The sequence below is a fragment of the Diabrotica undecimpunctata genome, chromosome 5 (assembly GCF_040954645.1).
Source record: "Diabrotica undecimpunctata isolate CICGRU chromosome 5, icDiaUnde3, whole genome shotgun sequence".
NCBI lineage: Eukaryota > Metazoa > Arthropoda > Insecta > Coleoptera > Chrysomelidae > Diabrotica > Diabrotica undecimpunctata.
This window is the reverse complement of record NC_092807.1, coordinates 16,188,204-16,211,998: the sequence shown is the minus strand read 5'-3', so window position 1 is coordinate 16,211,998 and position 23,795 is coordinate 16,188,204. Positions and strand designations below refer to the sequence as shown.

Here is a 23,795-nt window from a genome sequence, read left to right as displayed (position 1 = left end):
AAAAAAATTATAAAAATTGTGGACTATTTTTTGTGCTACGTAAATAAACAAATTAGGTCAATAATAATAAATAATGTTAAAAAAACTACAAACAATGTATTATTTTATTGAAATTTAAACAAAATGCATCCAGAGGACTACTTTATGACCGGTGTAGTGGACCGTGTGCGAGTACTGATACACAAAATTAACCTGCGTCTACTGAAAGGTTAATGTCATCAAGGCTTTACAATCTAATCTACTAAATAAGAATTTATTAGTATATAAACTCAACTAATAAAAAACAAAAAATGTACAGACCAAACCTTCAAACTGCTCACGCCTAATAAATTCTTAGTGAATTTTAAGGTTGTACCTGTTTTACAATATGTGTCAAATCAAATCTAAAAATAAAAAGGAAGTGCTTAAAAATCCATTAGTAACAAACCAGTTTCGCCTTTACACTAACGAACTAAAATAATAGTACAGTACTTCTGATAGGATGATACTATTAGCACCGCCTTAGTAGCAATAGCGATATATAACTGACATGAATGTATGATTTTAAACAACTGGTAATCACATTAATGATCCAGAACTATGTTAGCGGACGAGTACTATACCGAAACTGAAAGTGAAGATGATCTACATTAATTATCCACATAAAAAAAAACTGACAAGCAATGCTAGTGACAGTTATGAGACAAAGACAGGTAAAAAGGCTCATAGTTTTTTTTTCAATTTCATTTTTCTACAATTACATAGTTGGCAAACGTTCAACTAATCTGAAAAAAAAATTGTCCATCACAATAACTGAATGTTTAGGTATGAATGTATTCATTTGTTCGAAATATTCTATAAACAAATCTCTGTTCATCTTATCATCATAGTCACAGGTTTTCTTTCTTCTTCTCATTGTGCCACTCCTATGGGAGATTGGAAATCATCAAGGCTATCCTGACCTTGTTTACAGCTGACCTAAAGAGTTCATTAGTGGTACAGCCAAACCACTCTCTCAAATTACGCAACCATGACATTCTTCTACAGCCTGGATTGCGTTTTCTTTCTACTTTTCCTTGCATTATAATTTGAAGTAATGCGTATTTATGTTCTCTCATCAGGTGACCCAAATAATCGAGTTTTCTTCGTTTGATCGTTGACAAAATTTCTGGGTCTTTTCCTATCCTTCGTATTATTTTAAAGTTTGTGATTCTTTCAACCCAACTTATCTTCAGCATTCGACGGTAGCACCACATCTCGAAACTTTCAATATTTTTTATGTTGTTCTGTTTGAGAGTCCAGGCATCTACACCGTATAATAGCGTGTTAAATACGTAGCCCCTTAGCATTCTTAATCGTAGAGGGATGCTTATATCTCTGTTGCAGAAGAATTTCCTCATCTTTATAAAGGTGGCCCTGGCAATTTCGATACGTCTTTTTATTTCATTGCTTTGGTCTCCAGTTTCGTTTATTGAAGTTCCCAAGTATTTGTAACTTGATACCTTCTCAATTCGAATGCCGTTTATACTAATATGTTGGTTGTGTCATGTTCTTACTGAAGACCATATACTTGGTTTTTTTGATATTGATACTTATGCCATAATTGTTGCAGGCAATGTTTATATTTGTAAGTAATCGTTGTAATTCTTCTACTGTTCTTGCAACTAGTACAGTGTCGTCTGCGTATAGAATATTATTTACAACCTCTCCATTGATTATGATTCCTTGGTTTGCTTGCAAAAGGGTTTCCTGGCAGATGCTTTCACTATAAACATTAAATAGCAGCGGTGACAAAATGCATCCCTGTCGTACTCCTCTACGTATTTCTATTGCTTGTGATATCTCATTTTCTATTTTGATGTTAGCTTTCTGATTCCAATATAGATTGAGAATTATTCGCAGATCTTTATTATCTATGTCCTTTATTTCAAGAATGTCTCTTAGCTTATCATGGCGTACTCTGTCAAACGCTTTTTCAAAATCGATAAAACATGCATGTAGTTCCTGACTAACGTAGGTATCTTTGTGTAAGAACATTCAAACCGAAGAGAACTTCTCGAGTACCTAGTCCCTTTCTGAACCCCATCTGTGTATCACTAATATCTGAATCCAAATTTTGATAAACTCAGTTGTGGATGACTTTTAGAAATATCTTTAGCAGATGGCCCATTCAACATATTGTTCGATGTTCTGAACATTGTTTTGCATTGGATTTCGTTGGCAGTGTAACGAATGTAGGCAACAGTCACTCTTGAGGTATAATACCAGTTTTGTATATTGTGTTAAATAATCATTCAAGAGCTTTAGCACTTCAGTAGGAACCTCATCAGGTCCATTTGCCTTTCCAATTTTGGAATTTCTAAGTGCCACTTCTACTTCACATTTTAGGATTTCAGGTCCCGTTTCACCATTTACCTGAACAATTTTATTTCTGTTGTCCTCAAACAATTCTCTTGTATATTCACTCCATCTATTAATTTTCTCTGTTAAATCTATAATAATCTTTCCGTCTTTGTTCTTAAGCAAACTAATTTGATGTCTCATTTGAGTTCCTGTAATTTCTTTTACTTTTTTATGTACATTGAATGCGTCATATTTTCTTTCATAGTTTTCCATTTCTACACATTGTTCTTCAATCCATAATTCTTTGGTCTTCTTTATTCTTTGCTTTATGTTCTTATCAACCTCTCTGTATTTTTGTTCATTATTCTTCATTTTACGTCTTTCACCCATTAGTTCTAATATGTCTGGTGTCATCCATCCATACCTAAACATCTGGTTAGGTGTTTCTTTACCATAGTTCTTACTGTAGTGTTTATATTTATGTACTTAAGCTTTTCATCTATGTTGTCTGTTCTGTGGATTTGACTTTCTGATATTCTGAGGCTGGTGTTTATTTCTTCTTGCACTGTTTGTCGTAGGTGTTCACTTTTTAGCTGGCTTAAGTCTAACAAGGGAGGTTTTCTTTAATTTCTATTAATTATTAATTTATTATCGACCCATTCACCACCACAACAAAACTTACCCCACCTTCAAGTGGGTAGGGTAGGTGAGTCAGGTAGCAAAACAACATTATTTCTCTGTGAGAAAGACGAGCCATCTCGTTTTAATTCACTACAAATAATGTCTTATACAATTTTTTGTAGGGTTGCTAGTTTACAAGATAGAGCTCGAAAACCCTTTCCTCCTTTTTTTCGGAGATGGCGGCCGGGAGAAAACGGTGGCGACCCACAAATTGCACGCAAAGGCGTAAAAAAATGTAACATTTCAATCGACTAAATTGGTTCTTCTTCTTCTTCTGGTTCCTATCCGTTTCGGATGTTGGAAATCATATTGGCAATCATGACCTTGCTCACTGCGGCTCGAAACAGCTCCGTTGAGGTTTTCTTAAACCATGTTCTTAAATTCCGCAGCCATGATAGTCTCCTTCTACCGGGTCCACGCTTACCTTTGACTTTACCTTGCAATATAGACTGCAGCAGGGAGTAACGGTGCTGATTTCTCATAACGTGTCCCAGATATTGCAATTTTATGCGTTTGATCGTAAACACAATCTCTGGTTCCTTCTTCATTTTTTCTAGAACTTCCTTGTTCGTGATCCTTGCTGTCCATGATATTTTCAGCATTCTTCTATAAAGCCACATCTCAAATGCTTCAAGTTTTTTAATAGTGGTGTCTGTAAGCGTCCATGCCTCCGCCCCGTACAACAACACAGAGAAAACATAGCATCTCAAATGTCTCATTTTTGTATCTAGGTATCTTTTGTTCTTGCCTTTCCTATGCGGCACTTTATTTCCTATACATTGCTCCACTGTTCGTTTATAATAGTTCCCAGGTAGCAATACTGTTGTACTCGCTCTATCTGCGTCCCATTAATGTATAGATGAGCCCCATTTATATTCTCCTTGCTGATAATCATTTGTTTCGTTTTGTGGGTATTAATGTTTAGTCCGTACTGTTGACTGTACTCGTTTATTTTGTCCATTAGCCTCTGAAGTCCCTCTAAACTATCTGCTATCACCATGGTGTCGTCAGCATATCTAACATTGTTTACTCTTTCACCATTTAGAAGGATGCCTTCGTCTATTCCGTAAAGAGCCTCGTTAAAAATTTTCTCTGAGTACATATTAAATATCAACGGCGATAGGATACATCCCTGTCTAACTCCACGTAGTATTTTTATGTGATCTGTTTCTTCTCCGCTAATTTTCATGTATGCGGTCTGATTCCAGTATAGTTCTGAAATTATTCTTCTGAGGTATTTGTCATCCAGGTCTGCTTCTTTTAAAATGTTTATCATCTTTTGATGTTGAACTCTGTCAAATGCCTTTTCGTAGTCGATTAAGCACGCGTATACGTCGCAGTTAACGTCCCTGCATCTTTGAATCAGTACCTGTACTCCGAAAAGTGCCTCTCTGGTACCCACTGCGTTAATGAAGCCGAACTGTCTGTCCGATATTTGTTCCTCGCACTTCTTATAAATTCTTCCATGGATGACTCTAAGAAACAGTTTCAACATGTGGCTCATTAGGCTGATTGTTCGATATTCTTCGCATTTTTTAGCCCCCTGTTTTTTAGGTATCGCTATGAATTCTGATTCTAGCCATTTATCAGGGATGATTCCTGTATTGTATATTTTATTGAAGACAGCCGTGATCCAATTTATTCCTTCTTCCTCCAAGAGTTTTAAAAATTCAGCTTCGATATTATCAGGCCCTACAGCTTTCCTGCTTTTCATCCGTTTTATTGCTTCTTCTACCTCGGATTTAAGTATGTCCGGGCCCGTCATCCTCTCTGAAAATGGATGCCTATAATCCGTTCTTTGATCTTGAAAAAGTGTCTCCAAATATATTCTCCATTTGTCTTTCATCTCTTAGGTGTCAATGATTAATTTTCCATTGGTGTCTATGAGTTTCATTTGTGTTCGCTTTTTAAAAGTACCCGTTATTTCTTTTACCTTTTTGTTTACTAAGCTTCCAGGAACTGTACGGTAACCACTGATTAACAATAAATTTTGCCACGAACTATACTACTAAAAGTCGTATAAACTCATAGTAAATAATCTTTTTCATTGAGACGTCTCTTTAAATTGTATCCGGTCCTGTAGTAAGTAAGTAAATAGTTGCAATAAGTTATCCACCGCACCGTTCTTACTCCTTGACGAGTAAGAGAAAAAGTCTGCCAGAATGGCTGGTAGTGACTGCTCGTTGATTAATGGAATGCTTGTGTACGTTTTGTTTTTAAGCTCTTAGGCTTAATTCTGAATGAGTATGTTTACAAGCATAATATCCAATTTCGACAACATCTTCCGCTCGACAGGTTCTTTAATTTGACCTTAGCGAGTTTTTCTTTACCCTGTCTGTTAAATGAGTTGCCAACTTTTTAAAGTTAGCTGTCAGTATTTAGCCCCAGTGTTGATTGTAATAAATTGGTTGTTGAGATGTAGGAGCACCAAATATTTTTTGCGGGATAACAAGCTACATCACTACAATTCTATATAAAAAAGTTATTGATGAGATGTGAAAAACTATCGTCCGATAACGGTTATCATTACACTGTACAGGCTAATTTCTAAAATATAGATCCATAAAGAGTGTATTCAAATCATAAAATTGTGTTTTTTTTATAGAATAGAAATATGCTTTATTGTCACTGAAAATTGTACAATTTTATGGACAAAGCTTACAAAAAGTCAAAAAAAACAATAACAAAAAAAAATTAATTAAAAATAAAAAATAAATCGTTATTATCACAAAATAAAAGATAATAAAATATACAATCCATTGCAAAATTTGACTAAACTGCCAATTGCATAATAAAACCTTACAAACTAGTTTACGAATAAGTTTAAGTTGCTGCATGTGATACTCAAATATATATAAAATACTTTAGTTGCTTGTACCTAAACGTATAATACTGTAATTTCTTAGTTATTCGTTAAGAAACTCTTCCACTGAATAATATGGTCTTTCAGATAGATAGATTTTCTCAATTTGCGGAACTTAAGGAAAGAAGTTGTAGATTTAATTTGCAAAGGGAGATGGTTGTATAATTTTTTGCCGAATATAATATAGAATTATTTACTACCTCAGTGGACAGAATCGGTAAATACACATCAAAGCTTGAATCTCTGGTAGAGTAGTCATGATTAGGTCTTTCTGGAAAAACATGTAGGTGTTTACGAATTAAGCAAACAGTTTCTAGAATGTATTATTGTATGTATTTCTGGAATGTGTTATTCTACTGAGGCCAAAAAGATACCGTAATGTTCTTTTTTGCAATTTAAAAATAACATCAGATTGGGCAGCTGTACTAGAATCCCAAAAAGGAAGGCCATCGAAAATGAGATTCGAACAAAAGATGCTAAATTGATTTCCTTCGAAAGATATCTTATTGCATAGCAGGCTGAGGCTAATTTCTTACTTAACAAATCGATATGAAGGGACCATTTAAGGGTGCTGTCTATAAAAATACCAAGAAATTTTACAGAATCACCGATATTGATTTGGTTGTTATTAAGAAGCAAGGGTAGAAGAGCTGCTTTGTAGGATAATATGTCCTATTCACGTTAAAAGACAGTCAATTAAAGTCGAACCAGGTTTTTATAAGTAGATCAGAAGTTATATTGGGATGAAGGGTTGCAATATTAGAGTTCCTCCAGGTAAAACTGGTATCATCAGCAAAAAGAAAAATATTTCCATCAATTTTTAAGTTAGTGATGTCATTTATAAAGATAAGGACAAGTAGGGGACCCAGTACTAAACCTTGTGATACTCCACATATAATTCTTTTGTGACTAGAGTTAGTATCATTTGCTCTAACTAGTTGTTTCCTATTCCTCAAGTAAGATTAGAACCAATTAAAAAAAATACCTTGAATTTTGTAGAAATTTACTTTTTTTATCAAAATGTCTTGATTTACACAATCAAAAGCTTTGACATAGTCACAAAAAACAGTGGCAGTATAAAGATTATTGTTTAGTGCTTGATAGACCTCATGTAGTATAGAAAACATAGTATGGCTGGTACATTTATTAGATAAAAAGCAGAACTGACTTTGCGATAAAATGTTGTTTTCAACGAGAAAGGGCATAAGTCGGGCTTTTATAAGTCTCTCAATAATTTTGGATAGGACCGGTAGTAAGGCATGAGGTCTATAGGTGCAGTCATCAGATTTTTCACCACCCTTATGAAGATTAATAATAATAGCTGTCTTTAGGCACTCTGGAAATATACATTTTTTAAAGGAATCGTTAATTAGTGAGACCAGGACTTTCAACACATTTTTTGGGGGATTTAAGAAAATTTTTATGGATAGTCCATCAGTACTACAGAAAGATTTGCTTTTGATACTACTGATTATTTGGATCAGTTCAGATTTATCAACTGGTCTTATAAAGAATGAATTCAAGACCTTTTTTGAATTGGGGAGATAGGAAATATGATCTTTTCGTAAAATAGTTGATGTTATATATTTTGTCACATTAACGAAGTATTCATTTAGATTTTCAGAGTGTGGAAGAGAGAATGTTTGAGCTGTATTAGTTTTATTTCGAAGATCGTTTATTATGGACCAAGTTTCTCCTGCAACATTTTTAGAGCTGCACAGACGATTCAGGTAGTACATTTTTTTAGCTGCTTTGATAAGTTTTAAAAAGGTTCCTCTGTACTTGCAGATATATTCAGTGACTAAGACGTTGGCAGTAAATTTCTTGATGCACAGTAGTGAACACATATTCTTGGCTGACATGCGGATCCCTTCGATAGTCCAGTGTTTGTGATGTTTCGACTTAATTGTAATTAAAGGAAATGCCTTATTGAAAATACAGACAAGCCTATCTAAAAAATCACTGAAATTATAGTCCACGTCCACAAAGGGAAACAGCCACCCAAAGTCAAGCAAAAATTTTGGAATTTACGAAAGTTCTGAGTGGAAAAACTCCTACCTAAACAATGAATTTTTAAGGATTGTTTGTTAAGAGTGTTAAACTTGGTATATACTGCTTCATGATCAGATAGTCTTGCATTAATAATTGTAGAGCGTATATCAAGGGGTGAGAAATCTGAGACAATATATTCAATTATGGAAGATGTTGTTTTAGTTTAATTCTTGTAGGAGCATTAATGTGCATTGTGAAACCATACGATTCGAATATATTGACCAAGTATAATTGGGTAGCACAAGCAACAGCGTAATTAATACTCAAGTCACCGCAAAGAATCTATCTGCTTTTATGGGGCAGGCCATCTAATAAATTTAACAGGTTCTGAAAAAATAGTTTCGTGGAAAAATCAGGTAATCTATAAATGTAAAGAATGTATAGATTAAGATTCTTATTATAAACCAATGAGAACTCAAAAAAGGATTCATTCAACAGAAAGTCATATTTTGTTATAGAAGAGAAATCATCATTTGTAGAAACAATTAGGGTGCCACTATGAGCTGAGCTTAAACAATCATACCTAGCAACTGTGGTATATTTTTCTACAATAAAGGCTCCTTGACTTCAAGCCAGTGCTCGGTAACCGCAATTATCGGGGGAAATCCTAATTCCTCTAGAAACAAAAATAATTCATCCGTTTTATATCTTATAGAACGAATAATAATCAAAACCATGCTGAAGTTGTCATCACTAAAATAATTTGAGGTTTCTAGTTACACAGAACACGATATATTATTTAAAAATTTCGTTTTGGAGAGACAACGGAATAGTAGTTTCGGTGACTTTCCATTGATTTTTGTAAGTAAATATTTCTTTTCGAAGTGAGAAAGGATCTAAGAGCAGCAAGATCAGCTTCCTCCCAAGTTGGACCAATTCCATAGGCATCGTTAGGAGCGATTAAATAGACATCGAACCGCAAAACTTATTGAACAGTCTATTATAAAGTCAAATTTAGTCTCTTAAATTTTGGAAATAATATATTTCAAGCTAAACTTTGTATAACTTCTAAACTAGCATCTGTATAGTCAACTTTTTGATTAATATCTAAAAGTTTTAACAGCCTAGATATAACACAGAAATTTATTTTTGCGTGATCTATATTTATCCTTTATGTACGAGAATATGCCAACGGTGATACGAAATAAAACGTTAGGGGAACGAAAGCCAATATTTTTATTTGGGTACGTTTTCAACGACAGCAAAACATCGTCTACGAAAGGAAAATATAATAGACAGAAATGGACAAATAGCTGCGGAAGAAAGTGATAAGCCGTGTTTTTTCTCCAGAGTAAGACGTACTCGGCTTTTTTGGTTTTCTTTAAATACATGCGAATACGTGAGAGAGTATACAGTGAAGTCAAATATTAAAAAATTATAAGATTTATATAAAACGTAATCACCTTTGTAAAAAAAAACAGACTAGATGACTTAGTCAAATTGATCACAATTTTATCCTATTTGGCGTTAGTTGCATTGCGTATTTGATTCGCGCGTATGATACAGTAAGGTTTCTTTTTATACGGATTATTTTTATGCGATTATAAAGTTGTACGGTTTGTATTTTATCCAAAAATGTCTATTATTAACTATTACAATTAAATATTCATATCCAAATGTCAGTAAAGTGAGCCTTTAAACGATATTTGACCTTTTTACTAATTAGTGCTTTCTCTTTTCCTCTTTCTTTCTTTATCAATATTGTTTTCTCATTAATTCTCATTAATAATTGTGCCTTTACCTTGCTTTCTAGGTTTCTTGTTAGCTTTACGGGGTGGTGCTTTTGGATACCCTCTGAAGTCTTCTGGACTAGCAATAGTGGAAAGTTTATTATCCATAGTTGTTTCTAGCTGAAATCCTATGTTGGATGGTCCAGGTTCACTTTTTTCTGGAGTAATCTCGTTCTGAAGTTGTGCGTCAGATGGTGCAGCACGTTCAGTACCTGGTGTAGTTTCTTTACGAAATTGTAAGATGGCAGGTCCAGGTACTTCATAATCAAGGACATTTTTTCGTTGTAGCCTGTCAGATAATACTGATGTTAAAAAGTCTGTGTCGTCAAAGATTAGAGAATTAAATGGATAAATTCCACTTTTCTGGAATCCTGAGAATATATTGGAAGGAGTTAAGGATTTTGTATGAGCTTTTCCAACACATTCGGCTATTTGGTAAATAGTCATATGAATTTCAGTATGTCGTAGAAGCCAAGAATAAATACTAGCATTGTAATGTGATTTGAAAGGTTCAAAGACCGATATATCTAAGGTCTGCATTTTGTGACTATAGTGTAGAGGTATGGTCAAAATAGTCAAGTTTTTTATACGATAGACACGAAATAGAAATCAGTTTTCAGGAATTAGAGATAGCCAAAATTTCATTCAAAAATAGAAAGTCACCAGGATTAGAAGAAATAACCAACGAGTGAATGATACCAATGTTCAAGAAAGGAGATAACGAAGACCACAACAATTATTGAGGTATAAATATACTAAACACTTTACTTAAACTTACCACAAAAGTCCTAACCAACAAAATCAAACTAACAACTATATCAGATGAACAACAAGGATTCAGATCTAGAAGATCCTGCGTAGACGCCGTATTTATACTCAGACACATCATAGAAAGGACCATCGAGTATAATAAACCAAAATATCTATGTTTTATAGACAGGACAAAGGCTTTTGATCGCATCCAAGTCGAAGACGTCTTACACCTACTGTATAAAAGAAACATACCAATCACTATTATTCAAACTATCGAAAACATCTACTTACATAATCGAATACAGACTAAGGAAAATGGAAAAATAACACAGTCTATACCAGTACAAAGCGGAGTCAGAAAGGGTGACTCGTTAAGTCCACTTCTCTTTAATATAATAATGGACGAAATAATACAAACAATATGTAAAGGTCATGGTTACAGAATGGGGAACAAAGAAATCCAAATATTATGTTATGCAGACGACGCCGCATTAGTCGCCGAGACAGGAGACGAGCTCCAAAGATTAACACACATCTTCAATACAACAGCCAAGAAATACAATATGATAATATCAGCAGAAAAAACCAAATGTATGACAACATCTAAATACCCATTATAATGTAAAATCGAAATGGATGGAAAAATAATAAAACAGGAAGCAAGGTTTAGATATCTGGGAATAGACATAACTAGTTACGGAGTTGTTGAAGAAGAAGTACGACAACAAAGCTTAAAAGCAAGTAAAGCGGCTGGATCTATTAATGACACAATCTGGAATAACAAACACCTAAGACAAGACACAAAAACAAGAATCTATAAAGCACCAATTAGACCTATATTAATATATAGATATACAGGACAGCATTAAAAGGGATCAGATGTGGAATGCAATGGAAGAACTTTCAGTTCCAAAAAAACTTATCCAGCTTGTTAAGTTATGTGTGAATAGCTGTAGATCCAGAATACGGATAGGTAACAAACTCTCAGAATTTTTCGAAATAAGCAGTGGTCTGAAACAAGGAGATGCGCTGTCACCTCTCCTCTTTAATATTATCTTGGAGAAAGTAGTAAGAGCAGCACAACTTAAAACAGAATTACTGACAGTAAATGGACCAAAATTACTACTAGCATACGCAGATGACATTGACATTGTGGGAAACACAGTCACCAATGTGAAGGAGACTTTTAATAAATTGGAGGTAGAGGCAAAGAAAACTGGTCTAAGGGTAAACGAAGAGAAAACCAAATACATGTGCATCAACAGACAAAAACACGAGATAGAATAGGACAAAATGTTACAATAGACCCATTTGAAAGAGTGGAGAGTTTTAAATATCTCAGAGCAACCATCACTGCAGATAACGATATCGCGGAAGAGATTAAAGGAAGAATTCAGGCAGCAAACAGATTCCACAATAGTATTAAATCTAAAAGCCTAACACGAACATCAAAAATTAGAATATATAAAACGGTGATTAGACCGGTGCTCATGTATGGGTGTGAGAGGTGGACCCTGACCAAAGAAACTGAAAGAAAACTTGATGTTTTGAGAGGAAAATCCTCAGAAGAATTTTTGGCCTTATCACGGCATTAATAGCGAATGAGAACAAATGCTGAGGTCAAGCAGATGTATAGAGCGAGCGATATAGTCCAAGAGATTAAATCCCAACGTCTAAGATGGGCTGGCCATGTCCATAGACTCCCTAATAACCGCCTTGCTAAGCTAATATGGGAGGAAGCCCCCACAGGAAGAAGGCCCTTAGGACGTCCACGAATGCGATGGAGAGACAATATATGGTCAGATCTAAGAACAATGGGGCTACCCACTGACCCAACTATTATGGACGACCGTTCAAGATGGAAGCAAGTTGTACAGTCAGCCAAAACCTACCCCGGGTTGTAGTGCTACGAGAAGAAGAAGAATACAAGGCGGAAACAAGACCTGAAACATCTAAAACGAGATGACTACTAGAAACAACAGAGATGAAAATACTCCGACGAATATCAGGGAAAAGTCTGTTGGATAGGGAGAGAAGCAAAAACATAAGAAGAGCATGCAATGTGACAAAACGTAAACAGGAGTAGAAAGAACACATTAGTAGAATGGCAGAGGATAGGATAGTACGAATAGCACGAGATAAGTCACCAAATGGACCAAGAAGTATTGGCAGACCAAGAAAAAGATGGTGCGATAATCTAAACAATTAAAGAGGCTAATATTGAAGAAATAACAACAAACTTTAAAGCCTATATACATGAAGGAAGAAGAAGAAGGCAACTGATATATGGCTTTCGTGTTTTTCATATATTAAAAGGGAAGGATTGTCAGGTGTACTATGTGAATGTTTTATGAAATGATCAATAACATGAGAAAAGAGTTCGGCCGGCATTCAACCATTAGGCGTTGCTAATCCCAGTGTATCTGGAGGTGCTCCAGCTACCATGTGAGTTTTGAAATATTTTCTCGAAAACACCATCCCTGGGGGATGTATGTGCCGTTAGCACAAATGATTACGTAAGTTGTTACTAGAGTTCCACGTTTACACTGCTACATTGCCTAACTCGTTTGGAACCCTTTTGTTACAATTTTTCAAGGTTTTGCACAGTGCTGGTAACCCTTTCATCAAGATTAAAGATTCTAGATGCATTATTCTTTTCAAATATTTCGTGCAGATGATTAAAAAATGTTTTCACATTTTGTGGGTTAAATGAAGTGATTCTGCTTAAACTACAGGCATCCGGCTGACGAATGCTAAGATTATTTAGACTTTTTATAAATTTTCGTAGCCAGTCAACCCCAGCTTCCTTGTTTTCTGTCCAAGAAACTCTCTCTTCAGAAACAACCAGTTTGTTTACACCCGTCATCTACCACGCAAGCCTTCTGCACTCTTTTGTGGACAATCCATGTCATTTTACTGTAGGCAATAATATACTCTGCTAATCTTACTTCCTGTTCCTCTGTAAAAATTTGTCGGACAAAATAATTGGGTGACATTTTTATATCTGCGTCAGGATTATTGCGTTTTTTGAGCACATATCGTCGTAAAGTTAAAAACTAATATTATATCTCTCGGCTGCTCCACGTAGAGAATAATATTCCTCTGATACCAACTTTGTGGCAGCAGCCATTACATCTGCAGACGTATTCCGTATATTCCTAGGCGTTTGTTTTATAACCATCTGAAATCCCAAAATAACAAATTGTTGGTAATAATTTATAATATTAATTTATAATATTACGGTACACAGTGAAATGCGTATCGCTGTGTACCACATAACACTGTTTCAGTGTGCACCATTAACCTAACATAACCACACAATAAAATTTAAAACTTTGCTATGCGAGTCACGATCTTACAAATTGTGTTTTAGGTTATATTATTACATAGGTAAAATACCATTGTAATAGTAAGAATGCTTGAAACCGGCTATTAATAAATAAAAAATACATGCCAACTACTTTTATTAAGTTACTACATACCTTTAAAAAACATAAAATCCAATAATTATTCGCAAAACTTATTCCACGTACGTGTACGCTCACAACAACATTCAACTCACTGGACAACTGTAGATTTCGCAAATGCGCTTTACGAGGGCGCCAAATTTAAAAATAAATTTCGGTGTTTCACTGTGAACCATGTTTCACTGTGTACAAGTTTTTCCTACACATGGTCAAGTTAAGGATTAAATAATAAGTTTGGTGTTGTTATTTTATGATTCCGAAACTTACATTTTAACAAAAACCCACATAATTTCAATTAATTAATTAGCGTAGAATATATGGCCTTTTTATGAGTGCCGCTATTCACGTGTCATGCTCAAGTCGTATTTTATAATGTAACTTTTTAACTCATAGAGTCCTTTTGCAAATTTTCACATTATATAATATAACTAGCACTGTATATGCTAATAAAGATCCCCCAAAAGTGACCTTCTACTAACACCAGTAGTTTTCAGCATTTAACCGACAAACTGTCATAAACTCCTAGGCCAAACTCCACAAAAGATATATTCTTATTTCATAAAGATCCCTTTGAATCGAGTTTAACTGCGAAGGTAGACCCCGACCTCGGAGGCATCGACCGAGGTTGCGGGTCACTACTGTGTAAACTTAAAGCAATTAGACCCTGGTAGAATCGGGACTATTAAAGGACGTGGACATTTAATTGTTAACCGACCAATCTACTTGCCTCTATGTAAACTTATTTAAAATTTAAGATATGCTTCCTAGAACTAACATCACTTTTGAACTTATAAATTTATTACTCATACCGGAAGAATTTTTTGTTTATCTTTACTTTCTAAAGTAGAAACTAGAAATTACCACAAACAAACTTAATTTAAATGTACAGGAAGTTCGGAAAATACTTGAAAACCTGAAGAACGGAAAAGCAGCTGGTAATGAAGGGATACCAATCGAATTACTGAAATATTTTGAGCAGCAATGACAGAAAAATTAACAACATTAATTAATAAAATTATAAAACGCAATAAAATACCGGAAGAATGTAGAACGAGAGAACCAATTCTACTATTCAAAAAAGGAGATAAAAAACACCCAGAAAACTACAGAGGTATAAGCTTGTTAACTACTACCCTAAAACTTACAACTAAAATTTTACAAGTGTACAGATGCAATATTCGTTTTAAGCAAATTACTGAGAAATCACTAGAGTCTGTGTCTGATTGACCTAAAGAAAGCGTTTGATAGAGTAAGATTCAAAGATGTAATCCATCTTCTGTATAATATAGAAGTTCCCCTAAATATTATCAAAACTATCGAAAACATCTACCAAAACAACAAAATGAAACTTACAGAACCTATAGAAATAGGCAGCGGAATAAGATAAGGGGATTCATTGAGTCCCACGCTCTTCAATTTAACCCTTACTCTTCCGACGGTACTTTTAAGTACCACCAAATTCTGGTACTCTCATATTCCAAGCATTGAAATAGATCGAATTTGAGAAGTTTGTCGGTAAAAAATATCAGTAAAATGGTCAAATATCATTTAAAGGCTCACTTTACTGATATTTGGATATGAATATTTATTTATAATAGTTAATAATAGACATTTTTGGATAAAATACAAACCGTATAACTTTAAGATCGCATAAAAATAATCCGCATAAAAAGGGACGTGTACGAACTCATCACTACATAGCCCCTCATAAAATTATTAGACCCTCGGAGATATAGTAAACTGATCACCGGCATCCTTTGGAGATTGGTAAACTCATCACCGCAGATAGGTAAACTCATCACCGGGATTTTTGCCTGGTTTCTAATGCGAAAGATTGCCTCTTACCTGTTATACTTCTCGTTTATGTGATAATTTAATAAATTCATAAATTATTTTAAGTAAGTTGCTTTAAAATTTAACTGAGATATTAATATGTCTCACGGTGTGGCCTATTAGACGTATCTGCCAATCTAAATGGTTTTGAGATCTAAAAATTTAGTTGCATAGGATTTCGATAGTAAACTTTAAAATGAAAATATTTGTCAATATGTGCTATTTTTGTTTATATCTGAAGTAGTCCCAACTTCGTTATTTGATTTTCATTGCATTTTTATATTTCTCATTGAATTCTCGAGATAATTTGTTAAGCATACATTCGGTCTAAGTCTTACTGTTTTGGCGTTATTTGACTATTTTGAAAATAATACACGATTTTGGACAGTTAGTAAATATAAAATATCTGAAAAATAGGAAAAGCTAAAAACTTGAGTGTGCTATTAGTGCATTGAAGTCGAAGGAAACCTAATTTTTTACACGTGCAAAGCTTTAAATTTTATGGCATCATTGGCGGAAATTTTTAAATTTGAAGTAATCAGCAATGCATTTATTATGACAGAATGTATCAAAATGCTTAAGTACAGCTTCCTGTACTTTATCTTTCAATGACTTGTACAAAGATCCCACAATTAGAGTGCTTTTAAAAGCAATATTTTTACATTTTTTGGTTAGTTTTCGCCATTATTTGTAGGAGTCAGATGAGTTGTTCATTTCATTTCATAAACATCATGACAACTAACCTCAATTAGTGTAAGATACAAAATAATTTTTATTCTGTAATTTGTACTAATTTTGTTTATTGTAGCACCCTGATGATGTAAATAGAGATTTGCGAATGCTTGGTAGTTTAAAAAGAGTACTTCTTTGTCCTATCTTCGGCTGCACACCCAAATATATAGTTGTGTTTGTAGTCTAACTGATCAGCGTTGACTACAAGCGTTTATCGCTTTTTCGGTATATGTATATAAGAGTCCAATTAAGTTGGTACCATATGGAAATTTTTTTTATTTTTAGTTTTATGAAAAACAATTTATTCTCTAGTTCTAAATGATCTAGAATTTCAGTCATCAGAATCAGATATTAGTATTCATCGGTCAGTTACGCGGTTTGTTAAACAACATGAATTTTATTAAGACTTGAGAATATCCACAATTCATTTTTTTTTTGACAAACCGCGTATACAACTAAAAATATTTTTATATCTGATCATTGTATTCTAGGTTTTAGATCATTCAAAACTTTTTATGTAACATAATTATTTTATATAACAAAATTCATAGAACTAAAAATAAAAAGGTTTCACATATGGTGCCGACTTTATGTATATATATATACATATAACAATGTGACTTTAACAATTTAATTAGAAATCTCAAAATATAATATCAGAAAAAGTAATCTACAGCAACAAAGTAATATTATGCCTTGCCTACAAGAAACATTTTATACAGTTAACTTAAAGAACCTAATTATACTGATTTTTTTCTGTTTGATCAGGATTATTCGCGAAAACCAGTGCGAAACAACTAAACAAAAACGGTATAACATTTCTACTCACCAGTTGTATGACATTTAGCCTTACACCCTTTCGTCGCACAAGTCCACAAAAGGCAATTCGATTTTTTTAGAGTCTTTCGCAATCAATTGAAATTTGAAATTATTGATAACCATAATTTTTTGTCCGCGTTGGCTCAGGACGTAATAAATTAGCAGTTCACTATCCATGTTGAAGAAACTATCAATAGAATTTTGTGGAATTCCCAAAAAAAACCAATAAATTGCAGTTGCATTTAAGACATCTGGATTTGGATTATTCTGTGAAATTACCAAAAACTAGCAGTTTGCTGGGATTTTATGGTCTATACCTGATCCAGGCTACAGGTAGGCCAGTGATCAGTTTACCAATCTCTTAGGGTCTATTTTGAAAACCCTACTTTTATGGCGGTGATGAGTTTGTACTATGTCCGAGGGTATTTATGGTAATTGGTGATGAGTTTATATGTACGCATAAAAAGAGACCTTACTGTACCATACGCGCGCATCAAATACGCAATGCAACTGACGCCAAATAGGATAAAATTGTGATATTTATATTTGACTAAATCATCTAGTCTGTTTTTTTTACAAAGGTGATTACGTTTTATATAAATCTTATGGTTTTTTAATATTTGACTTCACTGTATACTCTCTCACGTATTCACATGTATTTAAAGATATACCGAAAAACCCGAGTACGTTTTATTCTGGAAAAAAACACGGCTTATCACTTTCTTCCGCAGCTATTTGTCCATTTCTGTCTATTATATTTTCCTTTCGTAGACGATGTCATGCTGTCGTTGAAAACGTACCCAAATAAAAATATTGGCTTTCGTTCCCCTAACGTTTTATTTCATATCACCCGTTGGCATATTCTCGTACATAAAGGATAAATATAGATCACGCAAAAATAAATTTCTGTGTTATATCTAGGTTGTTAAAACTTTTAGATATTAATCAAAAAGTTGACTATACAGATGCTAGTTTAAAAGTTATACAAAGTTTAGCTTGAATTCTATTATTTTCAAAATTTAAGAGACTAAATTTGACTTTATAATAGACTGTTCAATAAGTTTTACGGTTCGATGTCTATGGAAGCGGTCCTAACGATGCCTATGGAATTGGTCCAACTGGGGTGGAAGCTGATCTTGCTGCTTTTATATCCTTTCTCACTTCGAAAAGAATGATTTATTTACAAAAATCAATGGAAAGTCACTGAAACTACTATTCCGTTGCCTCTCCAAAACAAAATTTTTAAATAATATATCGTGTTCTGTGTAACTGGAAACCTCAAATTATTTTAGTGATGACAACTTCAGTACGGGTTTGATTAATATTCGTTCTATAAGATATAAAACAGATGAATTATTTTTGTTTCTAGAGGAATTAGAATTTCCCCCGATAATTGCGGTTACCGAGCACTGGCTTGAAGTCAACGAGCCTTTGTTGTAGAAAAATATACCACAATTGCTAGGTATGATTGTTTAAGTTCAGCTTATGGTGGTACCCTAATTCTTTCTACAAATAATGATTTCTATGCTATAACAAAATATGACTTTCTGTTGAATGAATCCTTTTTAGAGTTTTCATTGGTTTATAACAAGAATTCTTTGCATTTATAGATCACCTGATTCTTCTACGGAACTATTTTTTCAGAACCTGTTAAATTTATTAGATGGCCTGCCCAATAAAAGCAGAAAGATTCTTTGCGGTGACTTGAATATTAATTACGCTGTTACCTGTGCTACCCAATTATCGTTGATCAATATATTCGAATCGTATGATGTCACAATGTACGTTAATTCTCCTACAAGAATTACTTAAACAACATCTTCCATAATTGATTATATTGTCTCATATTTCTCACCCCTTGACGTACGCTCTACAATTATTAATGTTGGACTAATTAATTAATGCAGTTTAACACTCTTAATAAACAATCCTTGAAAACCCAATGTTTAGGTAGAATTTTTTCCGCTCAGAACTTTCGTAAATTCCAAAATTTTTGCTTGACTTTTGGGTGAATTTCCCTTTGTGGACGCAGACTATAATTTCAGTGATTTTTTAAATACGCTTGTCTGTATGTTCAATAATGCATTTCCTTTAATTACAATTATTAAGTCGAAACATCACAAAACCTGGTCTACCAAAGGTATCCGCATGTCAGCCAAGAATACGTGTTCACTACTGTACATCAAGAAATTTATTACCAACGTCTTTGTCACTGAATATATCTCAAAGTACAGAGGAACCTATCTAAAACTTCGTTAATGTGAGTAAAAATATAACATCAGCAATTTTGCCCCAACAAGATCCTATTTCCTATCTTCCCAATTTAAAAAAGGTCTTGAATTCATTCTTTATAAGACCAGCTGATAAATCTGAACTGATCCAAACAATCAGTAGTATCAAAAGCAAATCTTCCTGTAGTACTAATGGACTATCCATAAAAATGTTTTTAAATCTCCCAAAAAATGTGTTGGAAGTCCTTGTCCCAATAAAAAGAATACCGAAGGATATTTTACCTTTGTTTACAACAACTTTGAAGGATAACCACATGTGTCCATTTGGTCCAGCGGCTTGCATCCTCATTTTGTTTGTCCCTCGTTGTTATCCCAGGCTTTTTCGCAGATTGGAGATGAATTTGTTCGTGTAGCACAGAGTGTAAGTCTAGTTTCCACCCCAAGAAATTTTAGTAAGTCCAGTTCCTAACCCCAGAAATTTTAGTAAAACCCAGGTAACTTTTTTGTTTGAACTTTTAAAGTAAAAATAGACATTTTTTTATTAATAATCGCTTTCGTAACAATTTAATAATTTGTAGTAATTAAAATTGTAGATGTTAGGGCGTGGCCTAGCTTGCTGTCATATTAATTGTTTTCAGTTTTAAGATTTAGTATTGACATTTAGACATTTGGTAAATATCTAAACATATTTGAGATTTTGTTTTTGTTTTTTTTTCTTCATTTGTAATAATTTATTGCTGCTACAAATTATCGCCCAGTAACAATTGTTAATTCTTGTAGTGTGTCCAACTTCTAGAGTTTGTAAACGGATAAGACATAGTAAGTGTTTTTCTTTGTTATTTTGTATTTATTTTTATAACTATTAATATAGTGATATAAGGTTGAATGCTCGAATAAATGAACTTTGAAAAATTAAAGTCAAATATCGAGCACAATTTTAATAATCAAATCTTGCCCAAGTACTTTCGCTTTCTACAGCATCATCATGGGCATTTCGTCAAATTTAGGCTATCCAGCAAGCGCAGAATGTAATAAACATGAAATTAAACATAAATTGTACATAACACTACACTAGAACAAGGACAAACAGTTTAAAATTATTTAAAAAGATTCTACGCTACATTCTTGTCGGCAACAGGAGAGAGAATGAGAGGAGTATGTGGCAGTTTATTTCTTTAATTCTTCTGAACAAAACCGTCACCATGATGATAGGGCGGTGTGTGAGGGTCAGCTCGGATGACCTAAGTATCTTCGCTTCCATGAATTTTGGCCACCCTTTTGGACCCACTAAAAATCCCGACTGGGATGTTTGCCAGAGGGCTTCAAAATAAGAGGAGAACTTAAGGTTCAAATCTGACTGAAAAATAATCTAAAGGGATAGTGGGAACCTAAAGGTGACAAATATTTATAAAGTGGGTGCTTCAATGACAAAACATAGAGATAATTAATTATTTATTATTATTAACATAGGGTTAATAACCGATGTAATAAAAAATAATGAAATAAAACGTATATAAATATTTTCAGTAATCGCTTTATTGTAAATCAAGTGAATCATAATTATTAACAAAAATCTGTTTTATTTTTATTATAATGCTTTATGATATACAATGTTTTTTGTTTGATTACCTGGTGAATATACAAACAAATCTGATGGTTTTCTAACACGGGAACAGGTAAGATCTACGGAGCAATCATAACTCATTGGGTGGTGCAATGATTTTATTAGCAGGAGATTATCGTCAAACATTGCAAGTGATTCCACGATCAATGCCCGCTGATGAACTCAATTCATGTTTAAAGTCCTCCAATTTGTGGAAACATGTCAAAGTATTACACTTAAGCAAGAATATGCGTGTCGAGTTGCAAAATTACCAATCTGGAGACATATTCTCTAAAAAACTCATTGACATTGGTAATGGCAAATTTCCTGTAGACACCTTGACTGGTTGCATTAATTTTCCTCAAAGTTTTTGTCAGTTAACTCGATCAAAAGAAGAACTTATTCAAAAGGTGTTTCCAGATGTTGTTCAAAATTAAAGAAACTATGGTTGGTCAAGCGAGCGGGCTATATTGGCTGCTAAAAACATAGATGTAAATGAATTAAATTTCAAAATTCAAGAACAAATTACAGGCGAATTAAGGACATATAAATCAGTTGATTCGCCTACTAACCAAGATGATGTCGTTAACTATCCGCCTGTTTTTAAACTCGCTGGATTTACCAGGATTGCCACCTCACAATCTTCAATTAAAGGTTGGATCGGTAGTTATAATGTTGAGAAATATACCATATCACGCATCTTTGCAATGGCACACGGTTAGCGATAAAAAAATTATTGAACAACGTGATAGAAGCAACTATACTGAAAGGAAAGTATAAAGGAGAAGGCGTTTTGATACCACACATCCCAATGATTTCGACTGATGTACCATTTGAATTTAAACTACTACAGTTTCCAGTGCGGCTTGCTTTTACTATGACCATAAATAAGTCTCAGGGGCAATCATTAGGTGTTTGTGGTATTAATCTAGAAAACCCAAGTTTCTCACATTGTCAACTGTATGTTGCCTGTTCCCGTGTTGGAAATCCATCAGATTTGTTTGTATATTCACCAGGTAATCAAACAAAAAACACTGTATATCATAAAGCACTACAATAAAAATAAAACAGATTTTTGTTAATAATTATGATTCACTTGATTTACAATAAAGCGATTACTGAAAATAGCTATATACGTCTTATTTCATTATTCTTTATTACATCGGTTATTAACCCTATGTTAATTATAATAATAATAAATAATTAATTATCTCTATGTTTTGTCATTGAAGCACCCATTTTATAAATATTTGTCGCCTTTAGGTTCCCACTATCCCTTTAGATTATTTTTCAATCAGGTTTGAACCTTAAGTTCCCTCTTAGTTTGAAGCCCTCTGGCAGATATCCCAGTCCTGGTTTTTAGTGGCTTCAAAAGGGTGGCCAAAGTTCTGGAAGCGAAGATACTTAGGTCACCCGAGCTGACCCTCACACACCGCCCTATCATCATGGTGACTATTCTGTTCAGGAGAATTGAAGAAATAAACTGCCATATTCCAAATCTATTTGACAGAACGAAGTCTGTCGGGTCCGCTAGTCTAATATATAAGGTAGATATATGATTTATATATATTTTTAAGTAAAATCTATCCTCTTTGCATTATAAATATCTTAAAAATTTAGTTTTACATACCTTCTCATCATTGACATAAAGTGTAATATTTGTGGCTGGATAGGAGGGAGGGGCATGACAGTCTGCAATTAGCGGTCTTCCATGTTCAAGACCAGCTTTGTCTACGCTAACGGTTGGTACTCCAACAGGAACAACTGAAAAATAAAAGTACTTATTAGTTTAAGAACGACATTAGAAATAATTTATTTTAGGGATGGTAAAAAAATATATATTTTTGTAGTAGCAAAAGCTCTGTTAACGGCAACATATCAACATACCTTTGCTACCAGCGAGTTCTAAAATTTTTCAAATCGATTACAAGGAAATTCCCATATTAACTCGTGTTATTTATGGCTACCCTTATATAATCGTGGGTACATAATCCCAAATTTGTAGACTAATTTTCATTGAAATTTACTTGTTAATAAAGTCCAAAATACTTAATCTATTTATTGACGGAAATCCCAATATTAGGTGGTACTAAATAGGTATATATAAGAAGGATACATTTTTCATAATTTAAGTATAACCAAATGCGATATAGATTTCTTTACTAACTCAGTGGACGGGATCGGTAAATACACATCAAAGCTTGAATTTCTGGTGGAGTAGTCATGATTAGGTCTTGCTGGAAAAACATGTAGGTGTTTACGAATTAAGCAAACAGTTTCTAGAATACATAAAGAAAGAAGAGTTAAAATCCTGTGATTTTTGAAGTAGCTTTTGCAATGTGTTATACTACTGAGGTCACAAAGATACCGTATTGCTCTTTTTTGTAATTTAAAATAACAGATTGGGCAGCTGTACTTGAACCCCAAAAAGGAAGGCCATATCGAAGATGAGATTCAAACATATAAAAATATTTTATTTTGAAAGATGCTTAATTGATATTATTCGAAACAGATCTTATTACATAGCAGGCTGAGGCTAGTTTCTTACTTAACAAATCGATATGAAGGGACCATTTAAGGCTGCTGTCTATAAAAATACCCAAATATTTTACATAATCAACGATACTAATCTGGCTGTTATTAAGAAGCAGGGGTTGAAGATCATCTTTATAGGATAATGTTACTGTTTTATCCATGTTAAAGGAGAGT

At 33.7% G+C, this 23,795-nt stretch overlaps 1 protein-coding gene across 1 annotated transcript in view; it reads right to left on the bottom strand.

Moving 5' to 3' along the window:
* Nucleotides 1-23,795, bottom strand: part of LOC140440534 (uncharacterized) — a 193,743-nt gene that overhangs the window by 46,775 nt on the left and 123,173 nt on the right. The window contains exon 3 of the mRNA XM_072530911.1: nucleotides 22,717-22,850. Within this exon, the coding sequence (XP_072387012.1) occupies nucleotides 22,717-22,850 (134 nt within the window). The remainder of the gene's footprint in view (nucleotides 1-22,716; nucleotides 22,851-23,795) is intronic.